Source organism: Rhinatrema bivittatum, chromosome 7, assembly GCF_901001135.1.
Source record: "Rhinatrema bivittatum chromosome 7, aRhiBiv1.1, whole genome shotgun sequence".
Classification (NCBI taxonomy): Eukaryota; Metazoa; Chordata; class Amphibia; order Gymnophiona; family Rhinatrematidae; genus Rhinatrema; species Rhinatrema bivittatum.
Window position 1 is genome coordinate 304,538,356 of NC_042621.1, and position 22,777 is coordinate 304,561,132.

A 22,777-nucleotide genomic window follows, 5' to 3' on the forward strand; every position below is an offset into this window, starting at 1 on the left:
ATATTTTATGATAGTTTCTATGAAACTTATATTTATGTATGTTATTTTTATGTCATTGTTTTTATTATTATGTCTGTTTATTTTGTATATCGCCTAGGCCATTCTGTGTTAGGCGTTTAATACATTTTTTTAAATGAAATGAAATGAAAATGGAACAGTTATTCCTAATTCAACCAGGACCGGCAGTATCAGGGGCCCGAGTTCCACCCTTTGAAACAGGCGAACCACCTTGGGATCGTCGCCTTCCACCGCCAGGACCTTTCCCGCATCCTCTTCCAGATGCTGTGAAAAGTGAGAAGGGTCAACTTCAGGAGAACCATCCCCAGATGGGAAGCCCTGATCAGATTCCTCTGAGGATCCCTCCTCGGTGGCCCCCAACCCAGAAGGACCAAGGACCCCCCCGAAGCCCCTGAAAATCTGGACTTCTTTCTGGGGGATGGGGTTTTTATTGCCCTCCGCCTAGAACTAGATCGCTCTGTGGCCTGACGGGCCAAAAAGGCTTTGTGCATCAGCAACACAAATTCTGGAGAAAAAGGGGAGGAACAGTCCAAATCCTCCTCCAGAGGATCCTGATCTTCCCCTGACTGGCTCCCAAAGGCCCCCTTGTCCTCCTCCGCTGAGAAATCAGCCAGAGAGAGAACAGGTTTGGCCTCTGTTGGAAACAGGATGCTGGGCTTGATGGACCCTTGGTCTGATCCAGCATGGCATTTCTTATGTTCTTATCTCCTCCCCCTGCTGCATTCTGTACCCTTTGCCGCAAAGGACTCCAAAATGGCCGCTATTCCCACACTCAACAGGAACGGCCTCCCGCACCACAGCTCCAAGCCCGCCAGACACCTGCTGCGAAGATGATGCTGCCACAGACCCCACCCCGAAGTGCCCTCTCCACCAGAAAGGCATCAGTGATGAGGAGACCTTGGGGTGATAGTGTCTAATGATCTGAAGTCGGCGAAACAATGTGACAAGGAGATAGCTAAAGCCAGAAGAATGCTGGGCTGCATAGAGAGAGGAATATCGAGTAAGAAAAGGGAAGTGATTATCCCCTTGTACAGATCCTTGGTGAGGCCTCACCTGGAGTACTGTGTTCAGTTCTGGAGACCGTATCTCGAAAGAGACAGAGACAAGATGGAGGCGGTCCAGAGAAGGGCGACCAAAAAGGTGGAAGGTCTTCATCGAATGACTTATGAGGAGAGATTGAAGAATCTAAATATGTACACCCTGGAGGAAAGGAGGAGCAGAGGTGATATGATACAGACTTTCAGATACTTGAAAGGTTTTAACGATCCAAAAACAACGACAAACCTTTTCCATCGGAAAAAAAATCAGCAGAACCAGGGGTCACGATTTGAAGCTCCAGGGAGGAAGACTCAGAACTAATGTCAGGAAGTATTTCTTCATGGAGAGGGTGGTGGATGCCTGGAATGCCCTTCCAGAGGAAGTGGTGAAGACCAGAACTGTGAAGGACTTCAAAGGGGCGTGGGATAAACACTGTGGATCCATAAAGTCTAGAGGACGTGAATGAAGAGTGGGTGGCTTGCGGGAATGACGGCTACCACCTGGAGATAATACCCTTATTCAATAAACATATACACGGTTAATGCGACTCCAACATTGCTCCAAGCTTCAACAGCAAGAGGAAATATGGAAAAAGATTTGCATTCACAAAAAGCGGGGAGTAGCTTGCTTGTTACGGCGGTTACTACCCCAAACCAAATAAGCCTGGCACTTCACTTTCAATGCATAACCAGCATAGCTCTCTGCTTCAACGGCAGGGGGAATGAAGAAAAGTGCATCTATATACAGACAACAACCAACAAGGACTGAATCACAGTCTGGGTAAATAAGCACAGGTGTAGCTTGCTTATTGCGGCGGTTACTACCCCTAACTAATTAAGCTAGATATTTCACTTAGATGCAGCTCCAACACTGCTCTTTGCATTAATGGTGGGGGTGGAAGGGAAATAGAACCAAAGGGTTACTAAAAGCCAAGAGTAACAGATAAGTATGAGAAAAAAAAAAGTGCGAAGCTTTCTGGGCAGACTGGATGGGCCGTTTGGTCTTCTTCTGCCGTCATTTCTATGTTTCTATGAGCTGGCTTGAGAGAGGCACGTGGTACTCTCTCCACACATGGCGCATCTGCTAGCTCCTAGCATGGCTCGGAGCAGCTGAGAGCTCGCAGCACACACCAAAACAGTCACACACACTGGGAGACGCAACCAGAGATTGCCCTTCTGCCACTGTAGGGAACTGCCACAACAACTTCACAAAAAAATAAGACAGACCGCTTTCAGCTGACCAAAAAGGCTTTTCTTTTTTTTAAATTTACAAACCAGGCTTTTTTTTTCTTTTTTTTTTAATTTAAAATCTTTTCTATACCGTCGTTTAGTATTGCACCATCACAACGGTTTACAGGGTGCCACGCATATATATATTTGATTGAATTCTTACTAACAAAGTGCCAAAACATTTACGGTAACAATTTTCATTATCTAAGGTATAAAATGTGAAATCTGGATCTTGTCTTTTATATGATTAATAGGAAATCATAATAATAATTGAACTTTAAACTGCAAGTTTCTTAAGTTATTCTATAATGATGATGGATATACAATTATGCTAATAGGGTGACTTTAGCTTTGTGTAGATGTTCATTCGCTTATTCCTTTAAACTTCTTGTTCCCTATTCATATTGTAGAATGCTTTTTTGAAAAGCCATGTTTTTAAACTTTTTTTTAAAGCTTTTTAAATCACTTTGTAATCTTGTTTCGAGTGGCAATGAATTCCATAATGCTGGTCCGGCTAAGGAAAGGGCTCGTTCTCTAACTTGGGTAAGTTTTGCTGTCTTGACTGAGGGGATGGTTAGTAGAGCTCTGTTGGCTGATCTAAGATTTCTTTGTGGGACGTGTAAGCGTAGTGCTGTGTTTAACCAGTCTACTTTTTCTTCGTTAATCAGTTTGTGAATTGTGCATAGTGTTTTATATTGCACTCTTTGTTCTATTGGCAGCCAGTGTAATTCGGCCAGTGTTTGGGTGATGTGTTCCCTTTTGTTTTTACCAGTCAGTATTCTGGCAGCCGGGTTTTGTAATATCTGAAGAGGTCTTATTGTTGAGTATGGTAGTCCTAGAAATAGAGTATTGCAGTAGTCTGTGCTGGAGAATATAAGTGCTTGTAAGACTGTTCGGAAGTGCGCTTGGGTTAATAGGGGTTTAAGCCTCCTGAGGACCATTAGTTTGGCGTATCCTTCTCTAGTGTTTTGTGATATGTGTTGCTTCAGGCTGAGTTCCGTGTCAATTATTACTCCTAAGTTCCGAGCCTTCTCGGTTAGTACTATTTCTTGATTGTTTTTAAGTTTGATTGGGTTTTTGATTACCTCAGAGCTTTTACGCTCTAGGTGTATAAATTCAGTTTTTTCAATGTTAATTACTAGTTCCATTTGGTTTAGTAGTTGCTTAATTATGTCTAGGTACATCAATGCTAGATTTAATGTCTTATCAATTGTGTCCTCTACTGGTAGTATTAATTGGATGTCGGCTGCATATATTTGTATTTGTATTTTTCTATACCGGCATTCACGGAGTTCGTATCATGTCGGTTTACATAAAACAAGGGGTGAGAAATACATTATAACGTAAATAACTAATAACATAAGAGTAAACATTAAAAAGTAAAACAAGTGTATGGAAGAAAAAGTTACAATAAAACGGGGGTCATTCTAACTGGGATTAGAGTTAGAGGAAAGATAAAAGGTTTAACAAGAAGTAAAAACATTGTAATGATTGGTAGATAGTGACTGTTTCAGTTTAAGAGGAAATGTTCAGTAATACTGCATTTGATGGTAGTGAATCTTTAAGGGTCCGGAAATGCTTTCTCTTTTTCTTCTTCTTCCATACACTTGTTTTACTTTTTAATGTTTACTCTTATGTTATTAGTTATTTACGTTATAATGTATTTCTCACCCCTTGTTTTATGTAAACCGACATGATACGAACTCCGTGAATGCCGGTATAGAAAAATACAAATACAAATATATGAAGCCGACATCCAATTAATACTACCAGTAGAGGACACAATTGATAAGACATTAAACCTAGCATTGATGTACCTAGACATAATTAAGCAACTACTAAACCAAATGGAACTAGTAATTAACATTGAAAAAACTCCAAAACTATATATGTAGTGTATGATTCCTAGTCCAGCCAGTAAGTGGCATAGAGGCAGTAAATAGATGTTAAAAAGTGTTGCCGAGAGTGCGGATCCCTGAGGTACTCCATTTTTTAGCTCAATTCTGTCTGATATTGTGTTTTTAATCTGAACTTGGAAAAATCTGTTGCTTAGGTAGGATCTGAACCATTCAATTGTTTTGTTTTTTAGGCCTATTTCTTCTAGTCTTTTTAGAAGTGTGTTATGGTTTACTGTGTCGAATGCTGCTGATAAGTCTAGTAGTATCATGATGTAGTGCTTCCCATTATCAAATCCCCGTAGTACGTTGTCAGTTAGGGATATTAGTAAAGTTTCGGTGCTATAGTGTTTTCTGAAGCGTGCTGTGAGGGGTAAAGTATGTTATTGTTGTCTAAATGCTCAGCTAGTTGTTTTTGTACTGTTTTTTCAATCAGTTTAGCAAGCAGGGGTAGGTTTGAGACAGGTCTGTAGTTACTTAGTATATTTGGATCACTGTTTCTTTTCTTTAGTATGGGTTTGATTATTGCACCTTTAAGAATATCTGGGATTGATCCTTCGTTCAGTGAAAGATTAATTATATTGGTTATTGTATGGGAAACAGTGTCGGCTAGTTTTTTTTATGTCTATGGTAGGAATTGTATCGATTTTATGTGGTGCTGGATTTAAATTTTTTAGCATGGATTCAACTTCAATGCTGGATACCTCATCGAATGTGGACCATGGTGTCACATCTCTAGTCTGCATTGTAATTTCCTGTTTTGTTGAATTCGGGATTTTTGCTTTTAGGTTTGTTATTTTGTCTATGAAATAGTGTGCTATTTCGTTACATTTATTCTCTTCTGGGGTTTGTGTTTCTGTTTTATCATTAGTCAGGTTTTTAACGAAGGGTGGCAGAGGCTTTCTCCAGACTCCTGAGGTTGAGGGAACTGGACCGCCAGCTGTCACTCTCTGCGTGGATCAACGAGCACTCAAGGGTACCCAACTCTTACTCATCCTCCTCTAAAACCAGGAGGGATGTTCCCACCAGTGAGGGAATTCCTCCAAAACTATCCTGAAGACTTGTCTTTTTTTCTTTTTTGCTTGGTACAGAACTGAAGGTTTTGCACCTCCTCCATCTGCTGGAGACAGAGAAATACTGAGGAGCTGCAGGTGGCACACTGGGTTAAGAGGTGGTGACTGTAAAACTGTCTCATTCTGTTGAAAGGGAGGCAAAACCCAGGACTCTGGACTAATCTGGGTACATACAGGGAACAAAGTGATTCTAGGAGATGCCAGAGAAAATGTTCAAACTAAATAGTAGCAAATCACTAGCACCCTATTATCACTAGTCACCCTATAATCCTGAAGGAATTCAAATACAAAACTATGGAGCTATTACTGGTAATCTGTAACCCAGGGTAGGCAGCTCCAGTTCGAGTGCTACAAGCTGGTCAGGTTGTCAGGATATGCACAATTGAGGTACTGCATGTAAAGGCATCTTATGATCATTCCATGTGGATATCTTGAAATTTGATCAGCCTGTGGCACTTAAGGACAGGAACTGCCTACCCCTGCTGTAACCTATCAAATATGCTACAGTACCTGAGAAATGGAGGGTAGCCAATATTTGCAAAAGATTTCAGGGATTATTCAGGAAGCTACAGACCAGCAAGCCTGATATTGGGCACCAGGCAAAACATTGGAAAGGATTATCAAATAGAGAAAGCGCAGTTGCTTACCTGTAACAGGTGTTCTCCTAGGACAGCAGGATGTTAGTCTTCACATATGGGTAACATCATCCAGGGAGCCCAGCACGGAAAACTTTTGTCAAAGTTTCTAGAAGCTTTGACCAGCAGACTGAGCATGCCCAGCCTGCTACTATCTACACATCCACACGAGGTCCCCCTTCAGTCTCGTAACATAGCAAAATATGAGCGAAAAAAATAAACCGGAGGGAGAACCAAACTCCAGGGGGAGCTGAGCAGGATTCCTGAAGACTAACATCCTGCTGTCCTAGGAGAACACCTGTTATAGGTAAGCAACTGCACTTTCTCCTAGGACAAGCAGGATGGTAGTCCTCACATGTGGGTGAATACCAAGCTCCAGAGCACCCCTGCTGACAGGAGAGACCAACAGCGACCGAACAAAGTGCCAACAGGCACAATACAACTGCAGCGCTGTGGAACAGCAAGGGACTGTTGATTACCACAAGGCACGAAGAATTGGGTTCAAGCCCGGAACAGGTTGCATAGGACAGATTGACCAAAGGCACTGTCCTGACGCCAGTTTTTATCCAAGCAGTAATGAGCCACAAACATGTGAAGTGAAGTCCAGGTTGCGGCCCAGGAGATCTCGACGATGGGGACTGCATGCAAGTGCGCCACAGTTGTCGCCATAATCCACACAGAGTGAGCCTTTACTCTGCCGGCTAGCGGAAGGGTCTGCCTGAGCGTAGCAGAAGGCGATGCAATCCGCCACCCCATTTGACAAGGTCTGTTTACCTACTTCCACCCCCAACCTGTTGGAATCAAAGGACAAAGAGCTGGGTGGACTGTATGAGGCCAGCAGTGCGGTCCAAGTAGAAAGCTAAGGACCTTTTTACAGTCCAAGGTATGAAGAGCCTGTTCCCCGGGTGGGAATGATGTCTCGGAAAGAAGGTGGGTAAAACGAACTGATTTGATATGAAAATCAGTTACAACCTTGGGCAGAAACTTTGGAATCATACGCAAGACCACACAATCATGGAAGAACCTCAAGTTTGCTGCAACCAGAGCCTGAAGCTCACTAACCCTATTAGCTGAAGTAATCACCACCAGGAATATGACTTTCCAGGTGAGGAACGTCAGGTGGCAGGACTGCAGCGGCTCAAAAGGAGGTCACATGAGCTGCGCCAGAACAACATTGAGGTCCCAAGACGCAACTGGAGGCCAAAGAGGGGGCTTCAGCTGGAGGATGCCCTGCATGAAGCAGCCCACTAAAGGTTGGATGGAAACAGGAGGGCCAATGACACCTCGATGGTACGCATTGACAGCGCTGAGGTGCACTCTGAGCTAGTCTGGAGCTCAGACTCTGACAGATGCCACAGGTAGTCCAACAGCCAGGGGAGGGGCATGAGAAAGGATCCAAATCATTGTCTTCATACCAGATGGAAAATCTTTCCCACTTCAAGCTGTAGGATTCCTGGTGGAGGGCTTTTGAGATGCCACAAGGACCTAAGAGAGATAGCCCGAGAGTTCCAACAGCTGGAGGACTACGTGCTCAACTTCCAAGCTGTGAAGGCCAGTGCCCAGAGGTTCGGATGGCATAGGGTGCCCTGTTTCTGCAAGATGAAATTGTGCGCCGTCACCAGCCGGATGGCGCCCACATCAACAGGTCATGCAGAAGCGGGAACCAGACCTGTCGAGGCCAAGAAGTGCCAGGAGTATCATGGTCCCTTTGTCCTGCTGAAGCTTCAGTAGAGTCCTCAAGAGGCGCAGTAGAGGGGGTTATGTGTACAGCAGGCCAGCCCCCCAGTGGAGGGAGAAGGCATTGCAGACCGGATGGCTGACCCCCGATACTAGGGAGCAATACCTGCTCATCTTGTGGTTGTGTGGGGAGGCGAAGAGATCCACATCTAGCATACCCCACTGGCGAAACAGCTCAGCCGCCACCTTCAGGTTGAGGGACCATTCATGTGGCCAGAAGGAGTGGCTCAAATGGTCCACTAGCACGTCGAGATGGCCCGGCAGGTAGGTCACTTGCAGAGACATTCCCTATGAAAGGGCCCAGATCCACACCCGTACCGCCTCGTGGCAGAGGAGGAACAAACCCGTGCCGCTCTGCTTGTTGATATACCACATTGCAACTTGGTTGTCAGTCCGAATTAGGACGTCCTTCGATGACAACAGTTCTCTGAATGCCCATAGAGCGTACCGAATTGCTCAAAGCTCCAGGAAGTTTATCTGAGAGCGGGATTCGGAGGCAGTCCAGAGACCTTGCGTGTGGATACCACCCACATGGGCTCCCCAGCCTTGAGGGGAAGCATCGTTGGTGAGAACCACCTGAGACGGAGAGGGTTGGAAGGGAAGCCCTTGTTCCAGGTTGGAAATATCTTCCCACCAGGATAGGGACACTCAGAGGGTCTGTGACGGCAAATTGGCACCTCAAGTTCCTGAGAAGCCTGCTGCTCACTGAGCGCTCTTCATGCAGAGGTGAGCTAGAGGGGTCACATGGATGGAAGCCACCATGTGGCCCAGCAGGCGGAGCAGCAGGCAAGCTGGCACAATCCAGCTGTTCCGGACAAGGGTGGCCAGCAAGGCACGGGTGATCGCCCGGTCTCGGGACAAAAAAGCTCGCCTACACCATGTCCAACCTGGTGCCTATGAAATCCAGCTAAGGAGGTTGGCAGAGATGAGACGCTGGGAAGTTTATGACAAACCCCACTGTCTGCAGCGTCTGCACTGTCAAGGTCAGAGCATGTAAGGCTCCAGATCGGGAGTCGCTCCTGACCAACCAGTCGTCCAGATAGGGGAACACGTGCACCGAGTGACAACTGAGGAAGGAGTCCACCACCGCTAGGCATTTGGTAAAAAAGAGGGGGGGCCCCAATGCCAGGCCAAAGGGCAGCAATTTGTACTGGTAATGTGCTTTCCCCACCACGAAGCAGAGGTACTTCCAGTGGTTGGGGACAATCGAAATGTGTGCGTAAGCCTCAGATCGAGGGAGCAAAGCCAGTCTCCTCTGAGGAGCGGGATCAGCGTGCCCGGAGAGACCATCTTGAACTTTTCTCTTACGAGAAATTTGTTCAACGCCTGTAGGTCAAGGATGGGGCACAAGTTGCCATTCCTCTTCGGAATGAGGAATTACCTCGAATAGAACCTCTGCCCTACTGATGGCTAGGGACCGGTTCCACTGCAACCGCTACAATTGGGCGGATGAATCCCACAATGGACATGGGGGAGAGGCCTCTGGGAGCCAGCTGAAATTTAGACAATACCCCTGACGGATGATAGAAAGGACCTAGATTTACGACGTGATCTCTTCCCAGCAATGGGCGAAGCTCATGAGCCTGTCTTTGACTGGGGAGATCTGGTATCAGGGGTACGGTCAACTGACTTTCGCTCCCTCGCCACCAATAAAAATCCCATGGCCGGGACTTGCTGGGGCCTAGGTGCTCACTGCTGGCAAGGACGGCCCCTGGAACCGGTGTACAAGCCCAGGAGGTCGGAGGATAGTATTTCCTCTGCCAGTAAAAGGGCTTCAGGAACCCAGCCTGGAGGATTTTCTGGCAGAGTATGGGCCTTCAGAGGCACTAGCGGATAGCTGTTGAAGGGTATCATGATGGACCTTAAATTACGCTACTGCATCCCGGACCCTGTCCCCAAAGAGATTTTCACTTGTGCAGGGGAGATCGGCTAGCCTGTCTTGGATCTCCGGCCAGAGGCTCTGAGTCAAACCATTCTCCTGGCGGCAATGCCCACCGCCGCTACGCTGGCCGCTGTCTCAAAAACATTGTAGGTGGAACGCACCTCATGTTTTCCCACATTGAAACCCAGCAGGACAATGGCCATAAGGGCTTCCTGCTGCTGTTGAGGAAGGCCCTCAGCAAAGTCCTGGACCTGATTCCAGAGATTGCAGTTATATAGGGTCATATAAAGCTGGTAGGCAGCGATGCAGGCCACCAGCAAGGCACCTTGGAAGACTTTTCTGCCCAGGACATCGAGCTCCCTGTATTCATGCAGCACTGGGCCTTTTTTAAAGCAGACTCCACGATCACATGGCCTGCTACACCAAGTAGGTGGCATCGGCCTGCTACACCAAGTAGGTGGCATCGGCCTTCCTATTGATGGGGGAGATAGATGCGGAGGAGGTCTTTAAAAATATCGTGGATAGGAACTGCCACAATCCAAACTGGAGCACTTTCAGCATCTTATGTTGTGCATCCTCCTCTGTAAGCAGCCACGAGGGAAAGGGAAAGGCTTCAGCCATGGCCCTGACAAACCCTGCAAAGGACACGTCCTCGGGAGCGACAGACATCATTCCTCCGGCGGAGTAGGCTCTGAGTGGGGATCATCCGAATACTCCAAGGATGAGTCCGTGGAGTCATCACCCAAAGGGTCTTAAGGCCCTTCCTCCTCACTGGGTCCGGCGTGCCATGGGCAAGGTCCGTGAGGGGTATCGACCCTGGGCTCCGATGGCTTCGGAGGCCTTGAGGGCATCACCAGTTCCCAGGGCATCGAGGGAACTGAAGACTGTGTTAGGCCGGAGGGATCTTGCAAGGGCTCAGGGAACTGTGGTCTGGGAAACATGGTACTGAAGTATCTTCCTCCTCAGAGGACCCGAGAATCAGGATTAGTCCAGTGGGGGTATCGGTGGGTGCTGAGGAACAGAGGATCCCTCGGGCACCAGCTGTGTTGGAAGGGCACCCAGAGGTATGTCCAGACGCTCCAGCAGGGGAGTAAGCACCAAGGGCGAAGACTCAGGCACCGGCAGCTAACGCTCGGGAATGCCTTAAGCACCGCGGACTGCACCCTGCGGTCCAACTCCTCTTGAAAGTCTGAAGTAGCTAGGACTGATGGAGAGGGACAAGGCGTCACTGGCTCTTCCTCGGGTCTCAGAGGTGGCACAGTGCCCAGGTACTGGAGTCTGTGGGGAATGCCGAGGACTACTAGGGGCATCAGAGGTTGGGGTCTCCAATGGCCGGTGTTGCTTTGATGGCGGCTCAGCAGCCGCTGATGCTGCCTTGGAACCGGTGCCATGGGTCGATGGCGACTGGTAGTGATGCTAATGAAATAGTCTTCGGTGTTCGGCCCGATTTTTCCCCAGCGTCCAGGAGAGTGGTGAGCTCGAGGATCTATCACCATCCCCTCGATCCTTAGAGGTACTAGCGAGAGGCACAGTCAGGGGAAGCATGTCAGAAGGCTCCCCATGACCTCGGCATCAATGGGCCCAAAGCAGGAGTGGAAGGAGCAGACTTTGGGGACCCGAAAAGTTTCTCCATCTCACTGAGGCGCGCCCGATGCCCTTTGGGGGTCATCTGATCACTCAGATGGCACCCATGGACATCGTGCGAGGCCCCCAGGCAGAGGATACAAACCTCATGTAGATCCATGATGAACATGGTCCGCGGGCACTGGGGGCAACGATGAAAGCCGGTCGATGCCATAAAAATACTCGGCATGTGGTCAATGACCGGCTGTCACCGCAAGGCAAAAGTCGGGAATCAACCGCAAAGTTGGGAAAAAGGAAATAGAAAAATCTACCCAACCGAGAAGGCACCGCCCGCAAAGGGGGACCAGAAGAGGAAGACCGGCAGGAACCCGAAACTTATTTGAGAAAACAAGTAAAATGTGGAGAGCTTCACGACCGAGAGGCAACCGCACAGCAGAAAAGAAGAGACTGAAGGGGGACCTTGCGTGGACATGCGCATAGTAGCAAGCTAAGCATGCTCAGGAGGAATCCTTTAAAAGGCACTCTCGTGAGTTTCATCTTGGAGGTCGCGTCGACTGACCAATTTCGGAGCCATAGTTGCCTTCTGGCTGCCACTATGGATGACACCCCCCTGGCAGAGGTGCGCACCAGGTCTGAGGTCGCATCCGTGAGGAACGATATCACCGGTTCTAATGTTTCAGCGGAAGTGGTTGCGTCCCTGGAGAGGAGCAAGCATGCACATGTCACCACGGCACAGCAGGAGGCAATTTGCAGGATCATTGCTGTGACATCAAATGACTGTTTAAGGATGGATTCCTGACGTCTGTCCTGAGCATCCTTGAGTGCAGCTCCTCCTTCAACTGGGATGGTAGTGCGCTTTGAAATAGGGTTCCCAAAAGTGAACGCCATGGTCTGCGCTAGGAGTTCTTTGGCCGTGGGTTCCAGGAGGTATAGGGCTTCAAGGGCCCATTCTCCTTTAAAGCTGGCCTCCAGGGCATTCCATTCCAGGCCAATCAGTTGTTGTACGGCCTGCAGCATTGGAAAATTGCATGAGGCCTGACGGAGACCGACTAGAACTGGGTTCGTCTTTGGCTCTGCTGTGGAACTTGCGCCAGGATTGGCTAGCGTCTTCAGGCTCAGAGCCACGAGATCTGGCAGCTCGTCTTTGGAGAAGAACCACATCATAGTTCGGTATGGTTCCATCCCTGGGATTTCCCGTTCCTCCAGAGAGTCAGACTCTGCCCCCGAGGTGTCTGTGTCCCCTAGGGGGAGGCTTTTGCCCGGCTGGGGCACGTCTCGGGGGATCCAAGATGGGCTTGGAAGGTCTTGCGCTTCTGGTGGAGATTGTGGCTGTGTCGCAGGCGGCACAGATTGTGCCGCAACAAAGGTTTGTAGCCCTTTGAAAAATTCCACCCAGGAAAAGGTCCCTGGGTCCATACTGAATCCAGTGGCGTTCCCCGAGGAGCCCATCTGGGGAGGGGCCGGGTCGGAGATACAGAAGTCCGGGGTACTATCATTGGTGGAACCGGATTCCTCTACTGGCTGGAAGGAGCCTTGCTTCAGTTCCCCCTGAGTCTCTTCGCACTGCAGGCATAGGGCAGAAGCCACTTCGGGTTACGCAGCTCTCAGGTGGCAGGCTGGGCAGAAGGCTTGTCCCTTGGCTTTCTTGGCCGGCACATGATTTGTGCGCGTGGAATGGCTCAAAGGTCGTCTGTGCACGCAGGTGCGCGCGCTGGGAGACTTAGTTGTGTGCACCGGGTGCGCAGACGATGTGCGTGCAGGATGCGGAAGATTGCATGGAGGGATGCATGCGCCGCTGTGCGCACAGGCCTGTCTTGACGCCCAGCACTGTTGTGCGTGCCGTTGTGCGCCCGGCTTGCCACTGTGTGCACGGCTCAGTTATGCGGACAATACGGCGATCAAGAGGGGGAAATGGCACCGACGACCACGCGGGCAAGATGGCGACCTCCCCGGAGGGTCTCCACGAGTGTGGACCCTCGCACCGGATCGGGGTCTAGCCCGGATGGGGCTGCTCAATCCAATGTAACAGATGTCGGAAGGACGATCTGTGCGGCTATCCGAGCCTCGGAGACCGGAATCTTTAACAAAGTTTTTTTACCTTACCTTGTCTTGGCGCTTCCCGGTCTCATGCCGGGTGGTCTCTGGCTGCGGGGGGGAGAAGGAAAATACCTTCACCGCCGTGCTTGGTATCGCACCCGCTGTCTCTCAGCCACTCTGGGGGCTAAGTCCACGCCGGAAACCGGCTACCGGACCGAGGCTTACCTCTGAGGGATCTCTGAAATCACCTCAGGAATTCTCGACTGGGGGCGGGACCCTTAGGTATCACAGCAGGAGAGCGGGGTTCGTCTTGTAGAGGCAAGATTTTTTTCTTCTTTGGTTTGGATTTTCCAACACTGTGCAAGTGTGTGTAGTGTCCTAACTGCTTAGGAGACAGAGAAATTCTGAAGAGCTAAGCTTCCTGCATGGGTATATGTAGGCTGATGTCAGATTGAAATCTGACTCAGCCTCCCAAATGCTATCAGGAGTACACTATACCCATTGGTCCTGAGTCCATCTGCTACACACTAGGAAATGCAAATGTTCTCATACTGCTTGGTTCAGAGGGTATAGAGCTTCCAACGCCCTGCTCCCTTTAAAACTTGCTTCTGGAGCATGCCATTCCAGATCAATCAACTCCTGGACAGCATCCATCACTGGAAAGTAGCAGGAGGCTTTCCACAGGGAAACCAGAATGGGATTCTTCTTTGGTTCTGTCTTAAAATCTGCCCCAGGGACTCCCAGCATCTTCAGGGTCTGGGATACCAGGGCCAGCAATTCATCTCTATGAAAGAACTGCATCATGATCCAATACGGTTCCAATCCAGCAGGGGATTTCCCCATTTTCCATGGAATCTGGATCCTCCACTTCGTCCATGCCATCTGGGTCCTTGCCACGGATACCTTTGGTAAAGCGAGGCGTACCTCGGGGTCTACCGGTAGGAATGAGAGAGGGCAGGGTCACCGGCTGAGGTTCCATCCAGACAGGGGCAAGTGAGACAGTAGACTGTGCCTATACGAAGGCTTGTAGCCCCTGGAAAAACTCTACCCAAGAAAAGGCAGCAGGCTCATGCCTAAGCCAGGAGGCACTGGGGTGTGACCACTTGAATTTCCCACTCCCACGATGACCCAGTTAATGGGATACTGATGTCAGGCGTACTTCCAGTTAAGGCAGTGACCAACCCGTTATACGAATGGGAGGAGCCTGGCTTTGTAAAGTCAGAGAAGGCCAATTCTCCTTGGGCTCTCTCATAGTGCCGACACAAGTTGGAGTCCAGTTCAGACTGTGAGGCTCTAATATGGCAAGCATTGCAGGGGGCAAGGCACGTAGGTTTCTTGGCTGGCAGTGCCATTGGCCGCTGTAGTTGTGTGCTCTCTAGGCTCATGATATAAAATTTATGTGAACAAATTTCGATTGTTCGGGTGGAGCAAGGCACATGCACAGAGCTCTTACTGTATCGTTGCTTTAAAAGATATGTATATAGGGATGCGTCCGACATTACGTACACAGCACATGTGCAGAGCCAACACACTGTGCGTACTGACGTCCTATGATGGTGCCACCATGGCCTACCATGCGGTGTGCCTATCAAGTCTACAGCGAGCCCAAGCCCACAGGGGCTGCTCAATCCACTCGGAAGCCCAATTCTCTTACCCTCAACAGAAGTGGGAATGTCGTCAGTAGGGCAGAAAGCCCTACCGAAACTCCCTCTAATCGTGTCTGAACTGGGAGGAGATTTTTATTTTTAAACTTATCTGTGCTTAGTGCTTACCGGTTGAGTACAGGGAGACTCCTGCTGCAGGGGGAGAGGGCTTTGGCAGTCACCACTGTGCCCGGCTTCCCGCACCCAGTGCCTTTCAGTTGCTTAAGCAGCAAAGCCCACGCTGGGAACCGGCTACTGGACCAAGGCACACCTCTGAGGGATCTCTGAAATCGCCTCAGGAATTCTTAACTGGGAGAGGGACCTTTAGGTACCACAGGAGAGCGGGGCTCAATTTCCTTTAATTTACAATTTCTCCTTCCAAAAAGTACAGCAATCCCCATAGGGAGAGGTACGTCCACCATCTGCTAGAAACTAAGAATACCGGAGAGCTGAGGTCACTGCAGGGATATATATATGGTGACGTCAGCTTTGCAACCTGACTCCGTCTCCATCTGCTGGCAGGGGAGCATAAGTCATTGGTCCTGTGTCCATCTGGCTCCACACTAGGAAATTCTGCTTTTGCTATGTGTTAATATTCTCTGTAGTTCTCATGTAAATATGGATGTGAATTATTTTTGTAAATTGCTATATGAGACTCTGGGTTTCAGTCTTCCTTGTGTGGCAACTACTGACAGTGAAAACAGCTTGTGTTCACAGCATTTAACGAGAGAATAAGAGAGAAAGCAGCGTATGTGAAGAGAAAGGCTTTAAACTGGCTTTAAGACGGAATCTCATTGGTGCCCTGGTAATAGGAAAGCAGTCTGAAAGCCCATAGGTATCAGAGCAGTGCCTTAAAGGTTATGGACAAAGGAGCAGAGAAACTTTACAAGGATTATTTTTGTTTGCTCTGAAAGAAGAATTCAACTTTTAGATGGAAAAGCACTGCTTTTCAAGGATATACACCAGCTTGTAAAAGTTGTTCAATAGGAATGGATAAATTTTGGTTTTGTATGCAATTTTGTTGAACTTTTCAGAGTTTTTGTTTTTCGATGTAATACATTTATAATTTAAAAAGTAAAAATTAGTTTACATGATTTTGTATTAAATATGTTTAATAATTAAGTAGATAAATTCTCTCTCTAGATGAATTCTTTAAAAATGTATTTGTACGCCATTGATTTCTTTGTTCAAAATAAGTACAACAGGCCAACTCTAAGAATCATATTTATGAAAAGTGAGGCTAATGATGAGAAGATCAGGCTGAATTTTTCAGCGGTGAGAGGTTCATAATTTACCCTATCACCTAGCCCCGCAACCTTCATTTATGTGAGCGCCCAACTTGTCCTTACCTCAGTGGGGGTGGGCGCCTCCATTCCGAATCTACCTCACCGCCTCTTCTCCAACCTCCCTCTGATTCTCTGTCACCCCAACGAGAGGAGTCCTATAGTCATCAAAAGGGAGACAGCCTGAGTAATGGGTGCTAAACAAAACTTTACAAAAAAGGATGCAACCAATCATCAATCCCCTTTAGAGCAAAGTCTGACAGTCATTTTCGTGCAGTCATGTCCAAGACCTCGGAAACTAATCAGAATCAGGCAGACAGTAAATATATATAACTGGTGGATAATACTGATTATTTTTTTGTTACACTTTGACAAACTTGTATATTATATTGACTTTGTATGTAAGCTGTAACCCGCTGAGATTGGTGGCTCAGTGGACTATAAAGCAGAGTTGCTTACCTGTAACAGGTGTTCTAGGACAGCAGGATGTTAGTCCTCAGATGGATGACATCATCAGATGGAGCCCAGCATGTCGAACTTTGACTGGCACACTGAGCATGGCACTATCCGCGCATCCATGTGGGGTCCCCCCTTCAGTCTCGTAACAGAATTCACGAGCGAAAAAATAAAACAAAACGCAGAACTCCTCCACAGGGAGGCGAGTGGGTTTCCTGAGGACTAACATCCTGCTGTCCTAGGAGAACACCTGTTACAGGTAAGCAACTCTGTTTTCCCCTAGGACAAGCAGGATGGTAGTCCTCACAGATGGGTGAACCCCAAGCTACAGGCTGTTCCCAGAAATATGACAAACACAGTAATGATGGCAGAAAAGGACCAAATGGTCCATCGAGTCTGCCCAGCAAACTTCTTCTGATAGTAACTCCAACTCTGTGCAGGTTATCCCATGTTTCTCTTAAGAGTAGTATCTGCCGCTCCGTGCAGTTATCCCCAAGCCTTATGGTAACCCATAGAAATGTACTGCTAGCAACATTTTTATTGGATGATGAGCCTTCTTGAAAGTTTCAGGTAGTGCTGCTTGACGTGCTTTGCTTATGGACTTGGCCAAAGAAGCAGTCCTGTGCTTTTCCCCTTCTGTCTACATATCAGGGCCCATAATGATTATCATCTGAATCCAATTCCCTTTACCACCCTCCCCCCGCAATCAAAGTGGAGAGCAATGCTGCAGTTGCATCAAGAGTTATTGATTAAGGAGGTTGTGAGGAGAAGGGACAATTACCTTGTTGCAGCTGACCAAGCCCGGGGGTAAGAGATTCTTGCCCCTATGGAGCCTGAATTCATCTTCAGCTGCTATTTTCCTGTGCCGAGGATGCCGGAGGGGCGTGTACCAGGGGCAAACCCAGAAGTCAAGCTATTTAAGAGAACTTACTGCGGCGCGCGGCTGAAGGGGCGCGCGGTCGAGCAGGGCTTCGCCGGGATTTCGCCACATCTGCTATCTTAGAAATTTCCTGTTTTTTCTTATACCTTTTTGATTGTCTACGGGATAAAAGATACCCGATACGACAGACACCCTCAGGTAGGACTGAAATCAATCTTAAATCTCCTCATGGCCTCATAAGTGGACTCTTCAATTTAGATATACATTGAACCATTGCAACACAAGTTTTGATTTGGATTAGTTTTTCTGCCCCTTTTTAAAATGCCACACACTAAAAGGAAGGCAAAATTAAAGCCTTCTAGTGATGTGGCTGTAGTTGATTTAGGACAAAAAACAGTGTTGGAATGGTTGGACCCACAGAATACCCCATTAGGGCTAGCCGCTGGGGGATTAGCACTGGAACGGAGTGCCTCCTCCCTGGTTACTGAAATATCATTGAGCCCAGGGGCGCTGGCTCCTCCATCACCACCTGGGAAAGAGGGGGGGTTCTCCCCAGTAAACCCGAGTGGTTTATCAGAGGAAAATGTGAGCTCTGTGGATTCTCGAGTGGAATTGGAAAAAGGAAGTGAAAAGTCGTCCCCCAAAGAACTGAAACAGGATGTAATCTTGACAGGAATGCTGGAAAATTTCACCCCTACTCCGAGAGAATCTAGTACACCAAGAAATATTGACCCTACTAGCAGTAATAAAGATAATATTGAAGTGATAATTAAAATGGACAGTTTACCAAAAAAACCTGTAAATGTGACATTGGAGAGTTTATGGAATTATATGGAAAAATTAGATGCCTCAATAAGTAAACTGACGGAAGTAGTTATAAAAACCTCTAATTCATTAGTACAACAAACAGAATTGGGAAAACAAAGAGAAGATGTAAATATACTGGATAAAAGGGTACTTCAGATTGAAAAAATCCAATGTCATCAGATAGTTAAGGAGAATGAAATAGATAAAAGATTAGAAATTTTAAAAAATACAGTAAGATCTTTAAATTTAAGAATTAATAATTTCCCAGTGATAAGAAAAACAGATCCCATTGAGTTGTTTAGGGCCCACTTAAGTCAAGTTTTAAAGGTTCCTGAAAAATGTATGCCAGTAATTGTTAAAGCTTTTTACTTAGGTGTAAAAAAAAAAAAAGAATCTGATGTAGAACATCTAACAAAGAATGGTAAAGGGATAGAAATTGGGGATAATTCCATAGAATTATCAGACCTCCTACAAAAATCACAGGAGGAAATTGATATAAAAACAAGGGAAACTTTATTAGTGCAATTTGCTTTTGCTACAGATAGGGACAACGTAATGAGGTTCTTTTTTCGTAATAGACTTAATACATTCTATGGTCAAAAGGTGTGGGTTTTTCCAGATCTCATAAAAAATACTCAGATTCGCAGAAGGCATTTCCTACAATGTAGGAAAATGGTACTAGATAAAGGGGGGAAATTTACATTAAAATATCCTTGTAAGTGTGTTATTAAAATGGAAGGGAAGACCTATGTATTCCATGATCCACAGGGTCTCAAGGATCTCCTCATGATCAATGACCGGCAAAATGAAATTAGGTCATAGATAGATGTATATGTTCATTGACTTAGTTCTTATTCCTGTATACCGTTCAACATGATGAAGAGTCTACTATATTTCTTTGGGTTTCTTAAATGAAAGTAGTTGATATAGAGTATAAAGTTGATTGAAGCTAATGTTATTTGATTTATGTTCAACTTCGACATTTAAGATATTTTCAATGTGAGTTGTTTATTGTATAAATTATTGAAAGCAATAAAGAATTTAAAAAAAAAAGACATTAAGGGTAGAAATCCCCATGCTTACTAAAGCCGCCAGTCCGTGCAGGTTACCCCCAATCTTATCAGTACCCCAGTCCATAAAAGTCGGGGGCCCTTGTTGGTTAGTATCTGAATCCAATTCCCCTCCCCCCCCCAAAGTAGACAGCAAAATACACAAGTACATAAAAATACATAAAAAGCATTAAGAAAATATTACATCAAAAATTACATTTAAAACAAATTTAAGATAAAATATAAACTATAAAACATCTAAAATTAACAGTGTAAAGAGCATGACCAGCATACTAACATTTGTACTCTTAAAGTAGCAAACCTGCAAATTTGTATTTGTTTACAGAAACTAAATCCTGTATCTTTCTTAACTCAAACTCCAAAGCATTGATCCAATAAATGAGAAAGCTCTGGCTCTAGTCAACTGAAGACAGAATTCATGAAAAGACGGCCCACGAAAAAGCATTTGTGCAATTTTCCCGCTAAGAAATGTGACCCCCATATAAATGGCTTTATAAATTAAAACAAAATTTGAACTGTATCCTCTGTGAGATTGGCACCCAATGAAGTGGTCTCATAAAAGGCAGCAAACTTTTCCCTCCTAACTGCAGCACTGTGAACAAGCTGCAATACTTTCACTAAATAAGCTGGCAAACCTACGCAAACAGCGTTACAGTACTCCAAGTGACTCGGTACTACCGCATGCACAAGCAGCTTAAAATCATCTACAGGCAAAACATTACTAAAATTCCTAACAGCCACTTTACTAACCTGTTCTTTTAAATAGAGCTTAGGATCGGATTGCCCCTAAACTATGTGCTGTCTCTTTAAATTAACACCAGCCGCCAAAATATTGACCGACATTCCCAAAGGAATCTTACCAATCCAAAGTAAAGATGCCTTTCCACTATTAAGAAACAGCCCATTTCTATTTAGCCAATTCTGAATTTGTTTAAAATAAAAATTAAACTATTGCAGAAGAACTTCTCCTGGAATCTCACTTCTTATATAAAAAAAATTGCACAATGTCCACATACATTTTGTAGATAAGCCCCAGATCGGTTAATTGTTAATACACATTAAAAAGCAGATCCTATTCATCGGAAAGGACCCAAACCTATCCCGATACAACCTATGGCAGGGGTCAGGAACCTTTTTGGCTGAGAGAGCCATAAACGCCACATATTTTAAAATGTAATTCCATGAGAGCCATACAATATGTTTAAAACTAAATACAAGTAAATGTGTGCATTTTATGTAAGATCACACTTTTAAAGTACAATAAGTCTCTGAAAATATTACACCAGGCCTTAAGACACCAATACATCTCCTATTAGGAAAACGGACCAAGTCAGGCTGCTATAGAGTCCTACACAGAAACTACACGCCAGCAGAAAACCTCACCTGAATCACGTGCTGTCCCTCACCTAACATAGAATAAAGAGACCAAAACGCATAACAAGAAGCATGCAGACAAAAACTGAATTGGAAACTGCAACAAGCCAGAGTCTCTGTATGCAGTGTAACAAAGGAAAAAAGAAACATCACCCATCCTTATAAAACAAATCAAGAAATATAAAATCATCAGCAGTAAAACTGTACTAACAAAAAGAACATATTTCGAAACAGCTGATGAGTGGAATATCCAATAATTAAAAACTCATATAAAACATTTCCAGATACCAACAAAATATTTCAAAATAGCAGACACAAAGATCCAGTAATGAAAAATAATAAGGATACAAAAATTTTTTTGCTCTGCATACCTGGGAACGTTTGATATCCAGGTGTCCTGAGATTGTTCTGAATTAGCAGGAGGTGGGGTGGTTTGCTTGGAACTTTCTCCTCTCTCAGTCACATACCAGCGCTCTCTCTCACACTGGCTCTCAATGACACACCTATACACACATGCTCTCAGTCACTCACATATACACATGTTTTTTCTCTCTCACTTATATAGGCTCTTAATTACACATTTACACACATGCTGTCTATCTTTTCACGCTTACACACACACAGGCTTTCAATCACATAAATACATGCTGTCTTTTTCTCTCACACACAGACTCTCATTCACATGCTTACAAACATGTCCTCTCTTTCTCTCATTTACACACAGGCTCTCAATCACATACTCACATGCTCCCTCACCTAAATCAGCTCTCAATCACACACAGACACACATGGTCTCTCTCTCTCATTTAAACACAGGCTCTCAATCACATACTCACATGCTCCATCACCTAAACCAGCTGTCAATCAGACACAGACACACATGATCTCTCTCTTACTTATACACACAGGCTCTTAATCATACATACACATGATCTCTCTCACACACACAAAGGATCTCAATCATACACACATACTCTTTCAAACAAACAGGTTTTCAATTACAAACTTACACATACAGGTTCCCAATGGTAAACTTACATTCATGCTCTCTCTCTCACAGGCAGGATCTCAATCACAGACATACTCTCTTTCACATATACAGGCTCTCAATCATTCACATACATGCAATCTCTCACTCACACACACAGGATCTCAAACACACATGCTTGCTCGCTCATTCACTCTCTCTCTCCCCCCCCCCCCCCCCCGGGAACTCGCGGCAGCAGCAGCCACCTCCCAACGCTAACCTCCTTCATTTTCAGCCCTCGCGGAGGCGAAGGCGGAGTCCCATCGGCCGCGGTTGAAGATTTTCATTTTCCTCCGAGCCGCGCTGCAGTCTTCTTCCCGCGCAGGCACCCGATGCTCTCCACTTCCTCTTCCGGGCCGCGGGAAGAAGAGAGCACCGGCGTGCTCTCTTCTTCCCGCGGCCCGGAAGAGGAAGTGGAGAGCATCGGGTGCCTGCGCGGGAAGACCCGCGCAGGCACCCGATGACTCCAGCGCTGGCACCCGGCTGACACCCGATGACTCCCGCGCAGGCACCCGGATGACTCCAGTCGGCGTACTCTCTTCCCCTCCCCCCCCCCCCCGCGGCCCGGAAGAGGAAGTGGTGAGCATCGGGTGCCTGCGCGGAAGAAGAGACCACGCTAGTGTGGTCTCTTCTTCCCGCGCAGGCACCCGATGCTCTCCACTTCCTCTTCCGGGCCGCGGGGGGAGGAGAAGAGAGCACGCCGGTGCCGCTGACTCCAGCTGTCCTGCCGCGTTCCGCCCGGGCTGACAGCATTTTAAGCCCGGGCGGCGGAGGACCGGGGAGCAGCTGGGTCAGCGGGGAACCGCGAAGTATGGCGACACGTGTCTGCGAGCCAGATGCAGCCCTCAAAAGAGCCATATCTGGCTCGCGAGCCATGGGTTCCCGACCCCTGACCTATGGCATTACCATATTGACGGAAGCACTAGCATGCCAGATTTCTTCTACTCATCCAGCTGGGATTATAAGGTTTCACTTCCATGATTTTTACAGAAACCAAATCGCTCTTTACCATAAATATTTTCAACCAGGTAATCATCAAATTGGTATATACATTTGAAATAGGATGATAATTGCTCAGATCTTCAGAGGAAATCGTTAAATCTTTCTGA

At 46.6% G+C, this 22,777-nt stretch overlaps 1 protein-coding gene across 3 annotated transcripts in view; it reads right to left on the minus strand.

Moving 5' to 3' along the window:
• EIF3A (eukaryotic translation initiation factor 3 subunit A) overlaps positions 1–22,777 on the minus strand; it is a 197,926-nt gene that overhangs the window by 62,092 nt on the left and 113,057 nt on the right. For all 3 annotated transcript variants that reach the window (XM_029610506.1, XM_029610505.1, XM_029610504.1), the window contains exon 18: positions 16,121–16,212. In XM_029610506.1, the coding sequence (XP_029466366.1) occupies positions 16,121–16,212 (92 nt within the window). The remainder of the gene's footprint in view (positions 1–16,120; positions 16,213–22,777) is intronic.